General features: G+C 37.8%; 1 protein-coding gene across 11 annotated transcripts in view; it reads left to right on the top strand.

The window, feature by feature from the left end:
- The window catches only part of LOC102306673 (bromodomain adjacent to zinc finger domain protein 2B), a 49,541-nt gene continuing 31,459 nt past the window's right edge, over positions 1–18,082 (top strand). For 6 of the 11 annotated variants that reach the window (XM_042219202.1, XM_042219201.1, XM_042219196.1 and 3 more), the window contains exons 1-2: positions 2–380; positions 7,123–7,215. In XM_042219202.1, coding sequence (XP_042075136.1) covers positions 7,206–7,215 — 10 coding nt within the window. In that variant the 5' untranslated portion in view covers positions 2–380; positions 7,123–7,205. Of the gene's footprint in view, positions 381–7,122; positions 7,216–18,082 lie in introns of all 11 variants that reach the window. The other 5 variants (XM_042219203.1, XM_042219198.1, XM_042219197.1 and 2 more) reach the window with 4 other exon arrangements.

The following is an 18,082-nucleotide window of genomic DNA, read 5'->3' as shown; positions in this document are numbered from 1 at the left end:
AACCCTGGAGCTGACGTCACTTCGCTCGAGTTGCTTGGAGAGTGAATCAGGAGGAGAGGCTCTTCAATCTGCGATCAGAGATCAACACGTTCAGCAGCGCGTTACCGACCAGCCGGACTCAATCACTGACCACTTCGCCACTCATCTCTTTCAACAGCCCTTAAACTGACCGGGACGTAAATGAACACCTTTTCCTTTCCGCTTCTCCTTTTTTTTAAGGAATACAAGACGATAATCAGGTGAGTTGACGACCTTCGCTCGTTAGGTTCACGCATGTCATGTATTATTTCACTCTTTCGCTCGTCTGGGATGGCTAAGCTAACTTCACCAGCAGCATCCTTTTACCGTACACTTGCCTTCAGTGAAGCTGTGTCCGCTCGGTGAGTTATAAAAAAAAACATGAAAAAGTTGGTATTAAAAGTATGTAGAGCGGTTATAAATGCTGCTGCGGTAAACTTTGTTAAGGATATAACTGCTGTCATGTTTACACTAGAACTTGTGTATAAAAAGAAGACTTCGGTAAGCGGTTAATGCTAACAGTGATGTTCAGTACCTGGCGGCGGTGTTGCTCTCCGCGAGTCCGCAAACGTTACTGGAAAGTTAGCTATTAAATTTATAGCTCACTTTACACTTCTTGTAGGAGTGTGTCATGTTTAAAAGTAACGTCTGACTGCCCGCTTGTGTGGTATTTGTCGTGGGTTTAAGCTCGTGGCGTGTCATGAAATTGTCCAACAGCTGGATATAACACAAATGAGCTTCCGTAATGTTTAGCTAATAATAAATGATTCTGCATTAATGTGGCAGACGGGCTGCTCGCTCTCCGCCTCTTGTCTTCCTTTTTTGTTTCTTCCTCTTAAAAGGAAAAGCACAGCTAACGCTGCAGCTGTGGTCTGCGCTGAAATGTAACCTTTGAGATTATGACAATGCCCTCCATTTTTGTGCCAGCTTTCATATTAACCACAAGACATTCGCCATGTTGGGCTATTAAAATAGCACCCTCTATTTAGACGCTGTGTGTTTATTACAGTAATGATAGTAAACGAGTCTTAGTAAAAGAAAAAACTACCTGTTTTGAGTGAGATTAAAACAGTGCTTTTTTGGAGTTAAGGTGAGTTAGATTTTTGTTAATGACATTTAATAAACAGTTTCATATATGTGGGAAGTCATAGAAATTCAGTTCTTACTTGTTTTTGTTTATTTTTAAATTAATTTAAATTATTATTATGATTTTTTTTTTAACCTTGCAAAATGTTATAAATCGGGTGGCACAAACAACAACTTGGCCTAACTTCCATCGCAGAAATCAGGACATTATAACATTGTCCCCATTTGTTTCCTGCAGCACACTTTTAAACACACTTAGCTTGCTTTTAATTCGGAAAATCTTGTCCTCTTGTGAGTAAACACAAATATTGCCTATCTGGAAAAACTACACATCAATCACAGCAGAAATTTAGGAAAACATAAACAACTGTTGCAGATCTTTCCCTTCAGACTTTATCATGATAATATTTATCCCACTTCTTTAAAAAAACAAACAAACAAAAACCCCTCAATGCAATCCATAGAGCTTATCCTGTCACTGCACATCTTTTGTTTGCCGCACACTTGAGTAGATTTGCCTTCACAGATATAATTGATATTAATAAACAAGGATGTGACCTTCGCGTTTACAGTCTCAGTGAAATGGCAGCGAGCGTTAGATCTGCTAAAGTTCATCATTTAAATGGCTTCAGTAGCCAAGGCAGCGAGATAAATCAGATCACAGCCTTGATGTGTTATGCATGCATCCAGTAACTGCCAGTGAATCAAAACACAGGTAGAAGGTCACTCATTTGGCTCATATTTATTCAGTTCACATGCCCTTGAAGAGCTCTGCACACAGAGCAGTGTTGTTAAGCTCCTAATATGAGCCTTTAACACAGAGAAAACAATAGAGTCAGCAACTTGGCATTTGGGTGCTACGAAGACTGTAGGGCTTTGCTGTCTGGGCTCCAAAGGCAAATTTAGCTCGTGATTTTCAACTCAATCATTCACTTAATTACAAGTTGTCTAAAAGAACTGCTTTGCACACTTAAATTTCCATTAGCAATATACATTAGTGCAAGGCGCAGAGTGAGTTTTTGTATAATTTATTTCTTTTCCTAGACTACTAGGTGTACTATATACGATTTAAAAACGCATATATAGTTTTATCTTCCGTTTCTGTTTCAATGGCCTTTTAAAAGCAAGTGTGGAGAAAAAAAACCACAACCAGGGTCTTATAATATTTGTGTTTCACCCATTTTCACCCTGTCTCTTCTATTCTTGCCCTTTCCACAAGTTTGCACTCATTAATCAAAGATGCTGGACTCCAGCTGAGGGCTGAGGTGCAGGTTCATCAATTTGGCAGGCAGCACTTTGTAAGGAACAGTGCAGAGGCTCTTAACACACAAGCATAAATAAATCTGTGGTCTTTATATGCAAGCCCCGAAGGTTAATGCTGCATAATTCAATGTACCCTCTTTGTCTGCCGTGATTGATGTTTTCAAGCATGTAAGCCTTGACAGGAGTCCCTTTTTGTAGGTCAGTGTTGACACTTTATGATTGGGTGAGCTCGAGGGGAGCGGCACAGGGGAGGTGGATTATTAGGAATATGTCGGGGAGATTACTCTTTTTCACTCATCTTCCTGGTCTGTTTTTTTTTTTTTTTTTCCTGCGCCTGGAGATGCTTGTCGCAGTGCTTAATTTGAACCACTGACGCTTCTGGATTTGATGTCTGCTTTCTTTGTTAATTGGCTGATGGCTGTTTAGTATTTATTTACCCCCTTTGCAGCAAAAAATAAAATCAAAAATAGGTCAGTTGAGAATGAATGATTTGACTCCATATTCATACTTCTTGGTCAGGTAGGTGCAGTATTACAAATGAATATAGACCTTTAGATCACTGCTGTTGTGAAGTGTTCCACTCTCATGCAAAGACTGTGCTTCAGCAGCCACCTTTTTTATTGATTCTCGTGCATTTAAAATCTGCTCACTGCTGCCACAAATATTTCCCCCTTTAGCTGTCCTAAGCATGCTGCAGCACTCAGTTTTCCCCCTTATCATTGTCTGGTCTTATTAGAAACTTGTAAAAAGAAATGCATTCCTGAAAACGTTTGGCTCAGCAGAGGCCAAAGTGAAAGGGTTAGTAAACATAACTGCCTTCTTTAAATGACACTGCTAAGGAAACTACACTCACTGGACACTTTATTAGGTACATTTATTAGCGCTTGTGTGAATGTCGTTTTGTTTTCAGAGCTGTTTTAATTCTATGATATTTAACAGGGTGCTGGAAACAGTCCTTAGTGATTTTCATCCACGTTGAGATTTGTCAGCTGTGCATCCGTTGCACCACATCCTAAAGCTCTACCGGACTGAGATATGGTGACCGTGGAGGTCATTTGAGTGCAGTGAACTTGTCGTCATGTTCAAGAAACCAGTTTCAGATCAGTTTTGTGGCCGGAAGCTGCCATAGGATGATGAGAGGAAGATGTGGTAATAGAGGGATGAATATGGTCATTTAAACAATACTAAGTATGCTGTGGTATTTAACCAATTTTCAGTTGGTAGTAATAGGTCTTAAGTGTGCCAAGAAGGTGAGAATAGGCAGCGTTTTCCAATCCTCTGTTGTCTAATTTTGGTCAGCCTGTGTAAACTGCAGCCTCAGTTTGCTGTTCTTAGCCTAACAGGAGTGGGGCCTAGTCTGGTCTTCTGCTTCCGCCTGTCTGCTTTAAGTTTAGACATCTTGTGCATTCAGAGATGCTCTTCTGTATTTCTTGGTTGTAACAAGTCTTTATTTGAGTTTTCTTGCCTTCCTATCATCTCGAAGCAGTCTAGCCATTCTCCTCTGACCTGACATCAACAAGCATTTTTGCTCTTTTTTTTTTTCTCTTTTTCTGACCATTCTCTGGAAACCCCAAAGATGCCTGTGTGTGTAAATCCCAGTTGATCACTAATTTCTGAAAAACTCAGACCAGTCCAAATTTGCTGCGTTCACAGTTCCGTAAATCACCATAATTATAATGCTTGGTAGACATGGTCAAGTTGTCTTGACCATGTCTACTATCATAAATTAATTGAATGGCTGTCATGTGATTGGCTAATTAGATATTAGTGTTAACAAGCAATAGAACAGGTGTAACTAAAATAGTGGCCACTGAGCGTATGCTGCAACATTAAATTAAAATACCATTCAGCTTTAGGCATAACCAGTGATTATTTGTTATTATTAACAGGTGTGAGTTAAAGCTTATGCTGTTCCTATAGATCAGGTGCAGTAGATTATGTTGAAGTAAGCCATGCAGTGTTTCAAACAGATTTAAAGTTTGTTTGTGGTGTTGTGAAGAGGGGGCGGGGGCAGTTTATTGTTTATAATTATTAAGGAGGACTATTTCTAAGTTTCTTCTCATCAAAGATTTTATCTGCCAAGCTTTTTGTAACAAATACACGAGCAATATAATCAGCTACCTCTTTAATAATACTCTTAACCTATGGACGCAATCTTAGATTACAAGGCGTGACACTGCAGCCTAAGTAAGTTTGGCATAACAACACAGAAGTCTCTTCTTGATGGATTGCAGAATCTGATTCGAGCTGTTTGGCATTGACCTGTAGAGCAGAATAAGAGCAATCACAACTGCAGTCCAAGACAGAGTTGGAAGTTCATATGACCTCGAGATGAGATTCTCTAAAGGGAGAAGCTGGTGTGAGTTGATATTCTGGACTGCCACAATCAAACACGCCTTGGCTAACGAGTGATACAAAAGGAAAAATATAAGCTGGGAAGGCCTGGGGCAACTTGACTGAGCTCGCAAAATAAAAGCAAGGGAATTTCCTGCTAGTTAACTGATCACGGATGACGGCATTCTGAGATTAATACAATAAATTGCCGAATATACTTGTGCAAACACAAATACCTCTGGGTGGACCACCCAACTAAAGGGAAGCACTGAATGAGTTACAGCAGACGTGCAATACACAATCTGACGTCGTTGAGAAAAGAAATTAAGTAATGGGGTTGTTAAAATTTTGAACTTAACAGGCATTTCCTACTGACAGAACAAAAATGAATACTTTTCAAGAAAAAAAACGCTATGAATATAAACCAAGATGCCACAAATGCCACATTTCAGCAAGCAAATATTTAATCATTAATGTACTCTTTGTTTAAATTGTCAAAACGTTTATCATTAGATAACATCAGCTAAGAAATTATCAGATGGATAATTATATGTAATTAATTAATTATATGTAAATACTTATATGTAATTATAGAACTTTATTTACTTTGGTGGTTGCTTCTGGTATTTTCTAATAATAGGTGCTAACAGAATAGCAGTATTTTACACTAATGACATTTTGTCAGCGTAGCTGAAAAGGATAATATGTGCTTAATACACAACAATGCTTAATAATAAAGGTATAGTACCAGAGGTTATACCAGCAGCATTTCTTTAAGAGTTGTGATATTCAGACATAAACATCTATACTGACAGAGTAGTGACACAAACAGAAGAATAACATATGCACACCATTTGCAGAGCAGATCCTGCTTCCACTACTATAATTAATAAAAGCGTGCTCAGCAGGCATGAGGGCAGCGAGTAATTGGTGCATGCATGCTGCAGAGGGCTGCTCCTTTAACGTTAAAAAAATACCACCTGTTTTGTTTTCTGTATTTTCTTTTTCACATGGAGGTGGGCACAGTCATTTTAAATATGCACAGTTTAGAAAGTGCTCAGGATTCTTTAAATAAACATGGGAATTGCATCAGTATTTTATTTTTTATTTTATTTTGCTATTATGGCTGGAATATGTAGATATTTTACTTACCCATTTTACAAAAAACATCTGTGAAATACCTTCATTTTGACAGCACAGGTCCTAAACATAAAGACACAAAGCAATCCCAAAACAAAAGGCCAGCTTCATGTTTCGCCCGTCAGTCACACAGCACTGTGTAGAACATGCACTGCAAGTGTAACCACTAAAAAGAGTGGATACACGCCATGATAATCCAAATAAGCAGCGCATTCAGTGTAGGGTGAGGCAAACGCTCATGCTGCACTACATGAATATTGCAAACATAATGATAAGATAACTTCATGATATAAGTATTTAAAGGAGAAAATGTTGACAAGGAGATGTTAGTGTTTTAGAGCCAAGAGGGCGCACGCTCAGTAGCATGGTTCAGTGTAGGGCAGTTAAGGAGTCTGTTGTTACAGAGGGTACCTGTGACTGTTATTTCCATGACTTAGTAAGCAGCTCTTTGTTGTTGTTGTTGTTGTTTTTTTAATAAATCATATGAAGCTAAATCGGTGAATAGCTGAGTAACTCAAGTAGCCTCAGGCTTGGAGTAGTTCACATAGTTCCTGCAGAAGCTGTTGATTAAAGTTACCTCTGTCTGTCCACTAGTATTCAGAACACACAGTGGCACAGCTGGTGAGATGATGTGCAGTACGTGATGTACAGTCAAGTGCAGGTGATGAGAGATCTGCTGAATACAGTTCATTTTTATTGGCAGCGAATACAACTGGAGGGTAACAGCATCTGTATATCTGAAAATGTGGCGGATGAAAGTGACATATTAGCTCTTTCATTCTAGATCTTTACCTCACCAGCTTTATTTTGAAGCTTTTTCTGTGTTTTAATGAATGTTTAAAATTTTGCATTATGGACCCGATATACCTGTAACAGCTGATCTTCAAAAACAGAGCAGGGAGGTAGCCATCTCAAGTAGCAGTCCACTCAGATATAAAGTAAATAAAGTGTCAGCTTTAAGAACATGTCTTCCATTTTTGTTAAGATTAGCCATTAAAATTTAAGTACAAACAAACTAAAAACATCTTCGGGTAAAAATAGATATCTCACCAACATCTGTATCTGGTGTTATAGCTCCATCTTCCTGTTTTGCAGAGAAGGTTTATGTATAAATATAGATTGTGAAACATGCTAATTAATCCCATGTTACGTATGCTAATTAGCCAATTGAGCTGTGGTTAAAGCACGCTAGTCTGGTCTGCTTGATCGTTCACGTAGAGTCTGCTTCAGAAAGCAGATTTAACAAACTGATAACTTTTTTTTACTTGTTTTCTGTTACAGATAAAAAGACTAAATTATGTTTATCTTGGATTAAGTCTGGCTGGGTAATTAAAAATAGGAGGCCTTCAATACCAGAATGCACCATGGGAACAGGTAAATTGAGCAGTGTTTCTTTTCATCAAATTGTTATTGAACTGTTGGCTAGTTTGGACGGTGACATTTAAAAAAAAAAAAAAAAAAAGTATAGATTAAAACTCTTTAAAGTTGACTTTTGGACCCACAATTATAAAGTTTGGCCTACTGATAGAGATTTACAACTGAAAAGGTGTTGAGGTTCAATATGATGGCTGCTTTACTTGTAAAGTATTGTGTAGCAGAACATGACTACATTTCAAGTTGTGTAAACTTTTCAACATGAAATGCTGACAGGGCACATTAAGCTATCTCCAGTCTATATTCATAAGTTGCCTGGGGAAACGGGTTGCAACCTGGAAATGTGTTGGTTGCGACGGTAAGGTAGCAGAGCATTCTTTTTTTCTTATTTGCGTTGCACTTTTTCACGTTTACTACCACTCGGCGAGTAGTTCTTAATATTTGCTAAAAAGTCAGCATCTTTAACTCAAAACCTCAAGGTGACTGCTGTGATCTACTAACAATCAAAGCAATCATAAGGATGTTTTTGACGTGGAACCTCTTCAAAGTCAATTTAACTCAGTTGAGAATTCATATTTTTCCCAAGCAACTGGCGATTTCCAAGGGGCCGCCAACCCCCAATATATCATACTCCTGCTAAATGAGGATAATATTAGATCCCTCAGCGATTATTTTTGATGTTTCCATGGTATTGGTAATGATTAGGCTTTTTAAATGGTTACTTAAGAGTTCTAGAAATGTTAGTGGTTTTAACACTTGCCACACTAAGACTTGAAAGGATTTAAATGATTCAGACTCAGGCAGGTCTGGGTCTTCATTTCCTGTACATTCCAAACAAAATGAAGCCAGATGGTAATGCATGAATAGGATACTGGTTAGAAATATTTGCAGTTCCTAACATACAGTATGTGTGTTAAACATCTTTGGACCAAGGGAGTGGCTGCGTCTCAGTTTCTGAACAGAAATATCAATAGAAGAGTTGGAAAGTAATTCTCATCATTTTCGCTGCTTTGCCAGAGGAGTTTTAGTGTGCTTAAATTAATGACATTGATTTGATCTAATACATTCCTTATTATAATTATTGACTCACTGTAAAATCCAAATGTTGGCACCATAGCTCCAAAGCCACTCTTGTTACACAGTAGGTCATAATCCAATATCTTAAGTGTTTTTGTCATGTCCCATTGCCCTCTGTTGTCTCTAGGAGTAGAAGCTTGATTTTTCTACTGATGCTAAAATTTCCCCAGGGGTCCATATTATCATTTTTATTACATTTTCATGTGGCTGCCAGATAGGAAGAATGCTGAATGGGTAAGTCGATAAAATCAAGCAATAAATGACTGTTGTTGTCTTGTATTTAAGGCGGCGAGTGGCGATGTCACAGCAGTGAGGAAAGTCTTATACAGTATTTTGTTGCATTGACTGCCCATTGTTAACATCCACTGTTAGGCTCTTTGAAATGCTTATTTTTATTCCTATATTTTTTAATTAGAAAAGCAAGCCTGTGCTTTGTAAAACTGGAACATGTAACTGATGAATGGACATGCTGAACTATGTGGATCGCCTCATTTTCAAGTCTTATTTGGGGATGGGATTAAGATTTTTCCAATTAGGTTGAAATATAACAAAGTCCTCCTTTATGAAATTAGTCTGTGCTGCTTTATGCTTTGCTCTCATTTTTTGTGTGTATCTAATTAATTCCTATCTGTCTTTGCGTTAAAGTGTTACGGCTTTAGAGCATATTTAAATCTCTTGGGGGAGGAAAAAAACTTTTTTGACTATGGGGTATATTTAAATGACTATGGTCCAAATAGGGGTAATTGGTGTTATTGGAGCTATTGTTTGCCTCTGTTTTAAAATTTAATTTGGGATTCACATATAGTAGCTTTATATCCCTTTTTTTTTGAGCTCCTGTAGAAATTGAAATTGCTGCCTTCACAGCGAGCTGGAAAGTACATCAGATAGCAAGTATATCACTTAGTGCTAATTAGAGGTACAATAAGAAAATGTTGGGTTTTTTTTTTTTCTTTGACCGCAATGCCTGATGGTAATTTATAAGAGTTATTACAAGCTTGCAGGTACTTCAGTTTTTCTCTGTTGTGCATCAGTGTTTCATGAGGCAGGCCGCAGGTGTATAAAATCAAGCCTCTTGCCATGCAGTTTGCTTTTAGAAACATTTATGAAAGAATGGATTATTCTGAAGAGCTCAGTGAAATGTGGCACTGTAATGCAACTGCTGCAACAAGTCATTTCGTGAAATTTCTTCTCTCCTAGATATTCCACAGTCAACTGTAATTGGTGTTACGGCAAATTAGAAGAATTTTAGAATTATCACAACTCTGCCAGTGTCTGATCAAGTAAAGTCACTGAGGTTAGTCACAGAGGGTTGAAGTGCATAATGTGTAAAAGTCGCCATCATCAAAATCACTCCAAACATCAGCACCCAAACTGTGTACTGTGAGCTTCTCAGGTTTCCATGGCTGTAATATCTGCAAACCTCACATTACATCACCCAGCACAATGCAAAGCATTGGATGGAGTGCTGCAAACCCTGCTGCCAATCAACTCTGGAGCAGTGGAAAAGTGTTCAGTGAAATTACTAATTGTGCGTTTCTACCCGATAGTCTGAGTATTGAGATGAGCGAATGCTAGGAGAGCATTACTTGCACGTCTGCATTGTGCTGGGAAGTTCAGTGGAGAAAGGATACAAGCTATGGGTTTTTTTTCCTGGTGTTTGCCTCGGCCTCTTGATTTCAGTGATGGGAAGTCTTAATACTTCAGCTTACCATTTTGGACAAATTTCACCTTCCAACTTTGTGAGAACAGTTTTATGGTTTTGGGTGTGGGAGAACTTGACTGGCCTGCACAAAGCCATGTTCACTTTTGGATTGAAATAGAATGGCATTTGTGACCCAGGCCATCTCACCCAATATTAGTGTCTGCCCTCATGAACATTCTTTTGGATATGTGGGCAAAATTTTCCACTGACACTCCCCAAAATCTTGCAGAAAGCCTTCAGAGAAGACCAGCTCCATAATAATGCCTATTTAGAGGCAAATTCCATGAAGACTCCTGTAGGTGTAATGTGTAGGTGGCCTAATACTTCATATAGTGTATATTCCAGGCTTTTTTTTATTGTAGTTTTTAATTAATTAATCAGATGTAGTTCAGTGATCAACAGAGATGGGCAGTAACGCGTTACTTGTAACCCTAAACAAGCTCCGAGTGCGCTACGACGTAATGGGAAATTCACAGAGAAACTCGCGGATTCTTCCACTGACCGCTGCGCCACACCTGCACCAGAGCAAACCTCCGCCTACCCCACTCCTGCTTTACAGGTGAAAATAGAGCAACAGGACTGCTAGTCTTTGACTTTATTTATTTTCTGCTGTGTTTTACTTGGAATCTGCAGAAAATAGGTTTAAATGTTAAACTAATTTCTTCAAGTCAGAGAATGGTGCATATAATTAAATTTTTGCCTGATGCATAAAGTTAAAAGATCAAAACGGATAAAACAAGTTTAAAAAAAAAAGAGACTTTTCCATTTGATTACATTTTGTATGATGAATTATGCAGAAAAAGTAGAATTGGCCTGACAGATCTATCGCTTTATCACCTATTCAGGTTGTAAATCGTGTTTTTAAAAACTAAGTAATTAATTACTTTTGAAAATAAGTAATCAGTAAAGTAACGGGTTTACTTTTTTGGGAAAGTAATCAGCAATTAGTTACTGATTACTTTTTTCAAGTAACTTGAAAAACACTGGTGATCAATGCATACCTTACCTGAAAGATGTGATGTTTCATTTACAGTGGTGTGAATTTAGTTTAGCCTCCAACCACAACAGGGTGATATGGCCCAAAACTCCTTTCTCTAAACAAACGTCTTGTCTCATCCTACAGTCAGGTATTTGGACAGTGACAGATGTCCTGCAATTTTGCTTCTGTATACTAACACAATAAACGGATTAATGAATGACTGATTGAACTGGGGTCAAGACAGGAAGAGATTTGCAGCGTTATTGTGACCTAAAAAGATGGAATGTCAGTGACAGTCATAAAATTGTAGCAGTGCTGTATCCTTCGATCTCATCGGTAGTTGCTTCAATCGCTTGCTTCTAAGTTGAGAAAAGGAAAACTCATGACATTCCTACTTTGCTTCGCCAGTGATTATTTTGCTTGTAGTCACTTGACATTGTTGAATGCTGTTGATTTCTAGGTCTCAGCTCCTACATTACTGCTAGTCGCTTCCTATGTGTGGACAGTCATTCAGTAGGTCATCCAAAGACATGATGAATAACTAAAGCAAATGAGACCAGTCATAGAATTAGTAAAAAATAAAAAAAACCTGAGTATTGGGCAAAATAAAAAATTTGGTCCATTCTTTAAAAAAAGTACTGACAACAACAAAAATTGTCCAGATAACTTCATAATCTTGTCTTAATAATAAGACAACAAAAGTGGATGATCATTGAATCTCTTTCTTAGTGATACCTATTAGGCTTTTAGCAAACGTCTACAATTCTATCTTCATTAAGTAAATACACAGGCAGCTTAGTCTTTGCTAGTAAACATCTGAAAAATGTGTCCCCTATACTGATGGATGAAACCAAGATTAAATTGTTCTAAATGATGGCAAAAGGAAAGTATGGAAAAGGAAAATAGTGTCTCATAATGCAAAGGCTTACACACTAGCCTGTTTAAAAATGATGGAGGCAATATAATAGCATAGCCATGTATAGCTCTCAGTTAAACTGGGGCATTGTTGTTTATTGATGATGTGACTAAAAAAGCAGCATATAGAAATATACGGCCTCCTTAGATTTAGGCAGATGCTGCAAACTGATAGGATGGTGCATCACAGTAGTACACATTAGTAAAGGGCCATGGAAAACAATCCAAGAGCATCTTTAAGCAACACATTTGAATGGATTTTTTGTGTTGTTGTTTTGTTTTTTAATGTCTGATCAGTCATCTGTAGAGCCCGATATTAGTTATTTGCTAATTTAGTGGTGTGGGTATTTCAGATGGCTGATAATGGCTAATAAATTAAAATTTAAAAAGTAAAGAAGCGCTAGAAAAAACACCCTTCAACTGTGTTATGAGTGTTGATGTTGCATAGTTGTTAACCAGAGGGCGCTCTGCAACTTTCTTGTTGGCGGCGTGTATGGAATGCTACAAATACAACAACTAGCTGTTTGAATTGAAAGACTGTGTAAAACAAGTTAAAAAAAAAAAAAGACTAAATCTTAAACATTTAATGCAATATTTTTGCCAAACCTCATGAATTAAAACTGAAAGTCTAGTTGCAATTGCACAGAAAAAATAAATCACTGTCCCAACATCTATGGCTCTGACTTCATCTTCTTCGAATATTTATGAGTCAAAATATCTATATAGTGAGAAAGTCAACATACCGCACAGACCTGTCTTCGTCATGAAATTCATGACATGTACACAGTCCCCTTGTTGATATAGAGGAAATGACTGACTTTTTGTGAATGACCCTAGAAAGACACGGGTCACTGAGGCACGGCAGACAAGCTGAGCTGAAATGGCAATAGCAAAATGAGCCTCACCACAGGAATCCCATCTTCATCTAAAGCTGATCTCTCTCCCTTTCATCTGTGTATATGGTAGAATCCCTCAAGGATTTATTGTAACAGTTACCAATAAGCTTCAGTGTACCTAAAAGGCCCAGCAGTAAATTTCTTGTATTATTGCCAGACAGAACGGCTGGTATAAATTAAGATGTTTTGAAAATAGTGAAATGTGTTTTGTATCATTATTTCTTCTGTTTATACTACATCACATCAGGTGTGATCCGTGTGATTCATTTGTGGGTTGTGAGGAGGTGAGGTCAGGCTTTTTCTGAGTTAGTGTGAAGTATGTAATGTTGTTTATCCAAGTGTGTCATGTTTTCCATTTACATTATTGATCCTGAGTGCTGGCACGTGGCATATGTTGTAAATGGAAGCTCTAAGTCAGGTTTATCCAAGCCTTTTTTTTTAGTTTCATGTGCAGCAATTAAGTGTGTAATTTCCCTCTATGTAGAAAGTTATAATTTGTAACTTTTAGAGGAAACCAAGCAGAAGTTTGCTGTCGTTACGTAATGTGACGTGATGGCAAAAAACAGTATGCTCTGTCCGTTCTTCGCTTATTTCTGTTTATAAGTAGTGGTAATGAAATGCTTACCATTCCTGAATAGCACAAATACCACTTAGCAGAATGAGTCTTGTCGGCATCCTCCAGGGCCTGGACAGAGGATCTGTGGTGTCAGCGCTCAGGAAGGTTTGGAGGGGACATCAAGGTGAATGCTGAGTTGTAGAATGGTAGGAAATCATTGAAATTCAAACTCCGAGGCTGCAAATGGCTTGGTGGCAGATGGAGTCTTTGTCAGGGAAGAAAAATGGCAGTTAGGGAGCATCAACGCCATTTTCCCTATCAGCTCTGCTGGCGGCGGTGACCTTCTGTCGCTCACGGAGATCCCCTAGCACTTGATCAGTTATCTCTCCTCTAAGCTAGTGGGAAAGGATTTAAATGTCATATTTAAAGGGGGATTAAATGTGTAATCATTAAGCAGGGTGTATGTGCATAATGAGGGAAATTGTAGGCAGTGAACAAGCAAGCACTTGCATCCTTGAAACATTTAAAATGAACTGTATTTTAGAGCTGTCCTGTATGCAACCTGTTTGTCTTGGCAACCAACGCTTTGGCAGCCAAATTGAGACAATGGCTGAAAAAAAAATATCACAGAACACATAAGTTAAGGCTTATGAAAAGGTTGTGATTTCAGCTTTATTTTCATGTAAAATGATTGGGAGAAAAAAAGAAAAGGCTTAATTTGTTGTTCCTCTCTTACACATTGCTCAGACTCAGTCTTGATGCTGCAGCTCACCGAACAGTACAGTTAGAGGTATGCCTGTCTGAGCAGATGGAAAGATTTGGTTGTCAAGAAATTTGTTTGTTTGTTTGTTAGTGTTTTTAACTTGGTGCTGTGTGAAGCTCTTGAATCAAAGTTGATAAGCTGGCAAAAATAAGGCTAAATGAAGCCTAAATGATCACTGCGCTGAATATGAGGGATGTCAGGCTAGGTCCAAGCTGATTTACAATATAAAACTTTGACATTTTAAAGGATATTTACAGTAAATACCCAAAATTGAAAACCTAATAACTGTTCAGCAAATGAATACCTAATTATTTGTGTACAGCTCTATAGCATTTATATAAATGTGCGGGAGGGGATAGAAGACCATTGTTGTTATAGAATTACTGAAAATATTTTGACAGTTAATGGGCAGTGATTACTCAGGGGTATGAATGGCATCTATTTGGCGGCTGGTTTTCATTAACATTACGTGACACAAAATAAACAATTTGCTAAGGTGGAAGGGTTTGTAATGATTAGAATGTTTATGCAAATTATATTAATGTGGTAATGGCTCCTCTCATTACTTGGATAACACACATGCACAGAATAAAACTGCGCTACACGCGTATTGTTCTTGACTGTAAACAAATCGCCATAAAATATCGGGTGAACCTGGGGAAAAATGAGGAAAATGAGCAAACGATGCAAAAAGCAAATGACATTGAGACACTAGTTTAATATGTATGGATTTCAGCTTGATGGTTGATTTCATTAGCAGATCTCATTGTTATGCATTGACTGTCCTCCTGCAGTAAAATGAATATTATATTCATGTAGCCTGAATGTCCAGGAGGAAATGTTTGGATAAGTGGCATGCTTCGGGAGGGGGTGAGGAAGCAAAGGGTCCATTGCTGTCATGGTAATTATTTATTATTTGATATTCATACATCAAATTGATCTTTCTTCAACAGCTTTTGATTTCGTATACTGAAAATATAAAATTAAAATCAAATATCAAAGACAAATAAAACATCTGTGTGGATTTTTTTGAGCTGTGGTGCAAAAAGGCTTTTGGTGTTTTCATGGAGTCCTAAATTTAGTGGATTTTTGTGTGTGATAAGAGCAAATTCAAATTATTTAGTTTTAGTGTTACTTAAACCATAATAATTTTTTTGTCATGTAGAGATTGTATGCACATTAATGCTGTTTCAGGGGAAAAGAGCACCAAACATCAACCCTCCTGCAGCACTTGTGTGTAGTCATATCGTTGTTTTTGCTTTGCCTGCTTACCTGCAGGAGTGCACTTTTATCTAAAGATTTTCGGATCTTGTCTTCTCTTCACTTCCACAGTTCTTCTTATGTGACAGTGGAAGGCACTGGTATCTTTTTATATCTTTGTCCTGCTTTGTAGGCGTCAATTAGTTTCATTATGATTCCACACCAGTGACAGCTGTGGCCAGAGGCATTATGTTTTCACGTTGTCTGATCCTCCACATCCAATTCCCAGAAACACGATATCTCAGGAGTGCCTAAGGGGAATTTCTTCACATTTGACACAAAACCATCACTTGCATTCGAGAAAGAACTGATTAGATTTTGGTGGTCAAAGGTCAGGGTCACCGAGGCTGCACAAAGAGCTTTTCTGCCATATCTGAAAACTTTATCTCTTAATTATCGGCCAAAATTTTGTTATAATTGGTGTATAAAGTGATGATGTCATGAGACTTCCTGGCCAAAAGATCAAAGGTCATAATTACAGTTATATTGTAATGTTCTGCAAAAACACTTTTTTGACATTTTTCAGAACCACAACACTCTCATTTGGTTGGATACAAATCTTTGGTGCCCATCTATTGCATTTCTTCAAAGCTTATATTAAAGTAAATCTGTAAGTCTGGACAAACATGGTGAGCGGGAACTTGATTTGCACACTATCGCAAGGTGTCTTTCTAATTTTGCATACGGTGTCACTGTTGACTCAAAGCAAAGAATCCTGAATCAAAAATCTATGGGGCAAATCAGAGCTTACCCTAAAGAGCCAGAAATCAAAATGGGAAATGTCAGTCATCTTGTTGTTGTTACGGCACGTGCACCTAGTAGAGGTTTTTGATAGTTTTAGCTGTGTGGTGGCAAGCATATACCTCTGCTCCTTCCCATAGTAAAGAAGTAGCTAACTGTGCTTATTCTGTTCGTAACGTGAATTAGCATGTCATTTGTTTAGCGCTGCCGTAGGCTCACTGGATTCAGCTGTTAATGAAGTAACGATGTTGTGAAACTTTGCACATGTATAGTAGTTTAAAGGCCTTTTTTTTTTTTTATTAACCTTTTTCAGCTCAAACAGTAGAAGGACTGACAAGCTGTTGTCACAGCGAGGCTTAACTCAATGACAGCAACAGTGCTTCTAAACCAAGAGCATGTTTAAGCCCACATTCCAATTATATACTTGTCATATTTGTTAGTTATAGAAATTAGCCACTGGTTGTTGGCACGATTGCTGGTACGGTAATAATTCAGAGTTATTAAACGTTAACCTATTACCGGTAGTGTTGAGTATCAAAGTCAATGCTGGTGTTATATGGCAGTCTGAAGCAGTGCAAGCAGGTGATGGAAATGTGCAGTCAGCTCCAGAGGAGAAGCTCTTTCTGTGAAGATGGCTCTGAGGCAGACAGGAAATTAGTTATTTTTTGCTGCACATTCATCAAAATAAAAATAGTCTGAGTATCCCAAGTGACTCTCGTGGATCTATTGAAGGCACAGCTGCATGTACCGTGAGCTTGGTATTAACTCTCCAATGAATTTCAGGTGTTTTGAGTGCTAATAAAAGAAACCAAATGTTTTTCTTGTTCCTCATCTTACAGCCATTATCTTGCTTCATTTCACTACAAGTACCATATTTAAAAGAATAAAATGCCCTTTTTAATTTTGTAACCTCTTCCTGTTAGTTTTCCTAAAATTATGATGTTAAAAGCCAGGCACATCCTGGTGCCAAGAACAAAGAACTCTGAATGGAAAAACTGTTTGATATTTTCCTTCACCATTTCTCTGATAACCTTTGCTTTAATGGCTCACAGCAGTGGAATGTCAACAGGGATTGCCTGTGTTCAGTCTGTTGCTCTTGTGGAGCCCCAGACAGTGACATGCAGAATTGGTAGAGCATTAGGGAATAAAGTGCATGTTGGCATATATATATATATATATATATATATATATATAATATACAGTGTCGTGAAAGAATATTTGCACATATATCTGCTGATTTATTTTTTCCATATTTGTCACAACTCACATGCTTCAGATAATCAAGCAAATTTTAATATTAGACAAGAATTATACCATTTTTCAGTGCTAATATTCCCCCTCTCTCTCTTCTTTTGTTTTGTTTTGTTTTTTCATTTGGAAAGCTGTACTCAGTTTCCCTAGCCACACTCAGGCCTGATTACTGCCAGAACTATTAAATAATGAATAATAAAATTAATAAAACCCCTGACAAAGTGAAGTAGACCAAAAGATCTCAAAAGCCAACGTATCATGCAGTGATCTAAAGAAACTCAAATACAGCTGAGAAAGAAAGTCATTGACTAGTCTGAAAAGGGTTTATCCAAAAGTGGAGGATTTGGGAAGGTTAACCATTGTTCCAAGAGTGGCCAGCCTACCAAAATTACTCTAATAGTGTGTTGACGATTCATCCAGGAGGTCGCAAAAGAAGCCAGAAAAAAAATGTAAAGAACTAGAGACCTCATTTATGTCAGTTAAGGTGAGCGTTCCTGCAAAAAACACTGTTCACCAAAAAGAACACAAAGGCTCATCTTACATTTGCCAAAAAAAACATCTAGATGATTTTCAAGACTTTTGGGAAAAAGTGGACTAACAAGACAAAAGTTGTATCCCTTTACATCTGGTGTAAAACTAAGACAGCATTACTGAAAGAGGACATCATCCCAACATGACAAATATGCAATAAAATAAGAAATCTGGAAGTAGGAAAATACTTGTCACG

The sequence above is a fragment of the Haplochromis burtoni genome, unplaced genomic scaffold (assembly GCF_018398535.1).
Source record: "Haplochromis burtoni strain Fernald_Lab_line unplaced genomic scaffold, NCSU_Asbu1 Contig_29, whole genome shotgun sequence".
NCBI classification, from domain to species: domain Eukaryota; kingdom Metazoa; phylum Chordata; class Actinopteri; order Cichliformes; family Cichlidae; genus Haplochromis; species Haplochromis burtoni.
The sequence above is the reverse complement of the archived record's forward strand: the minus strand, read 5'-3'. Positions and strand labels throughout refer to the sequence as shown.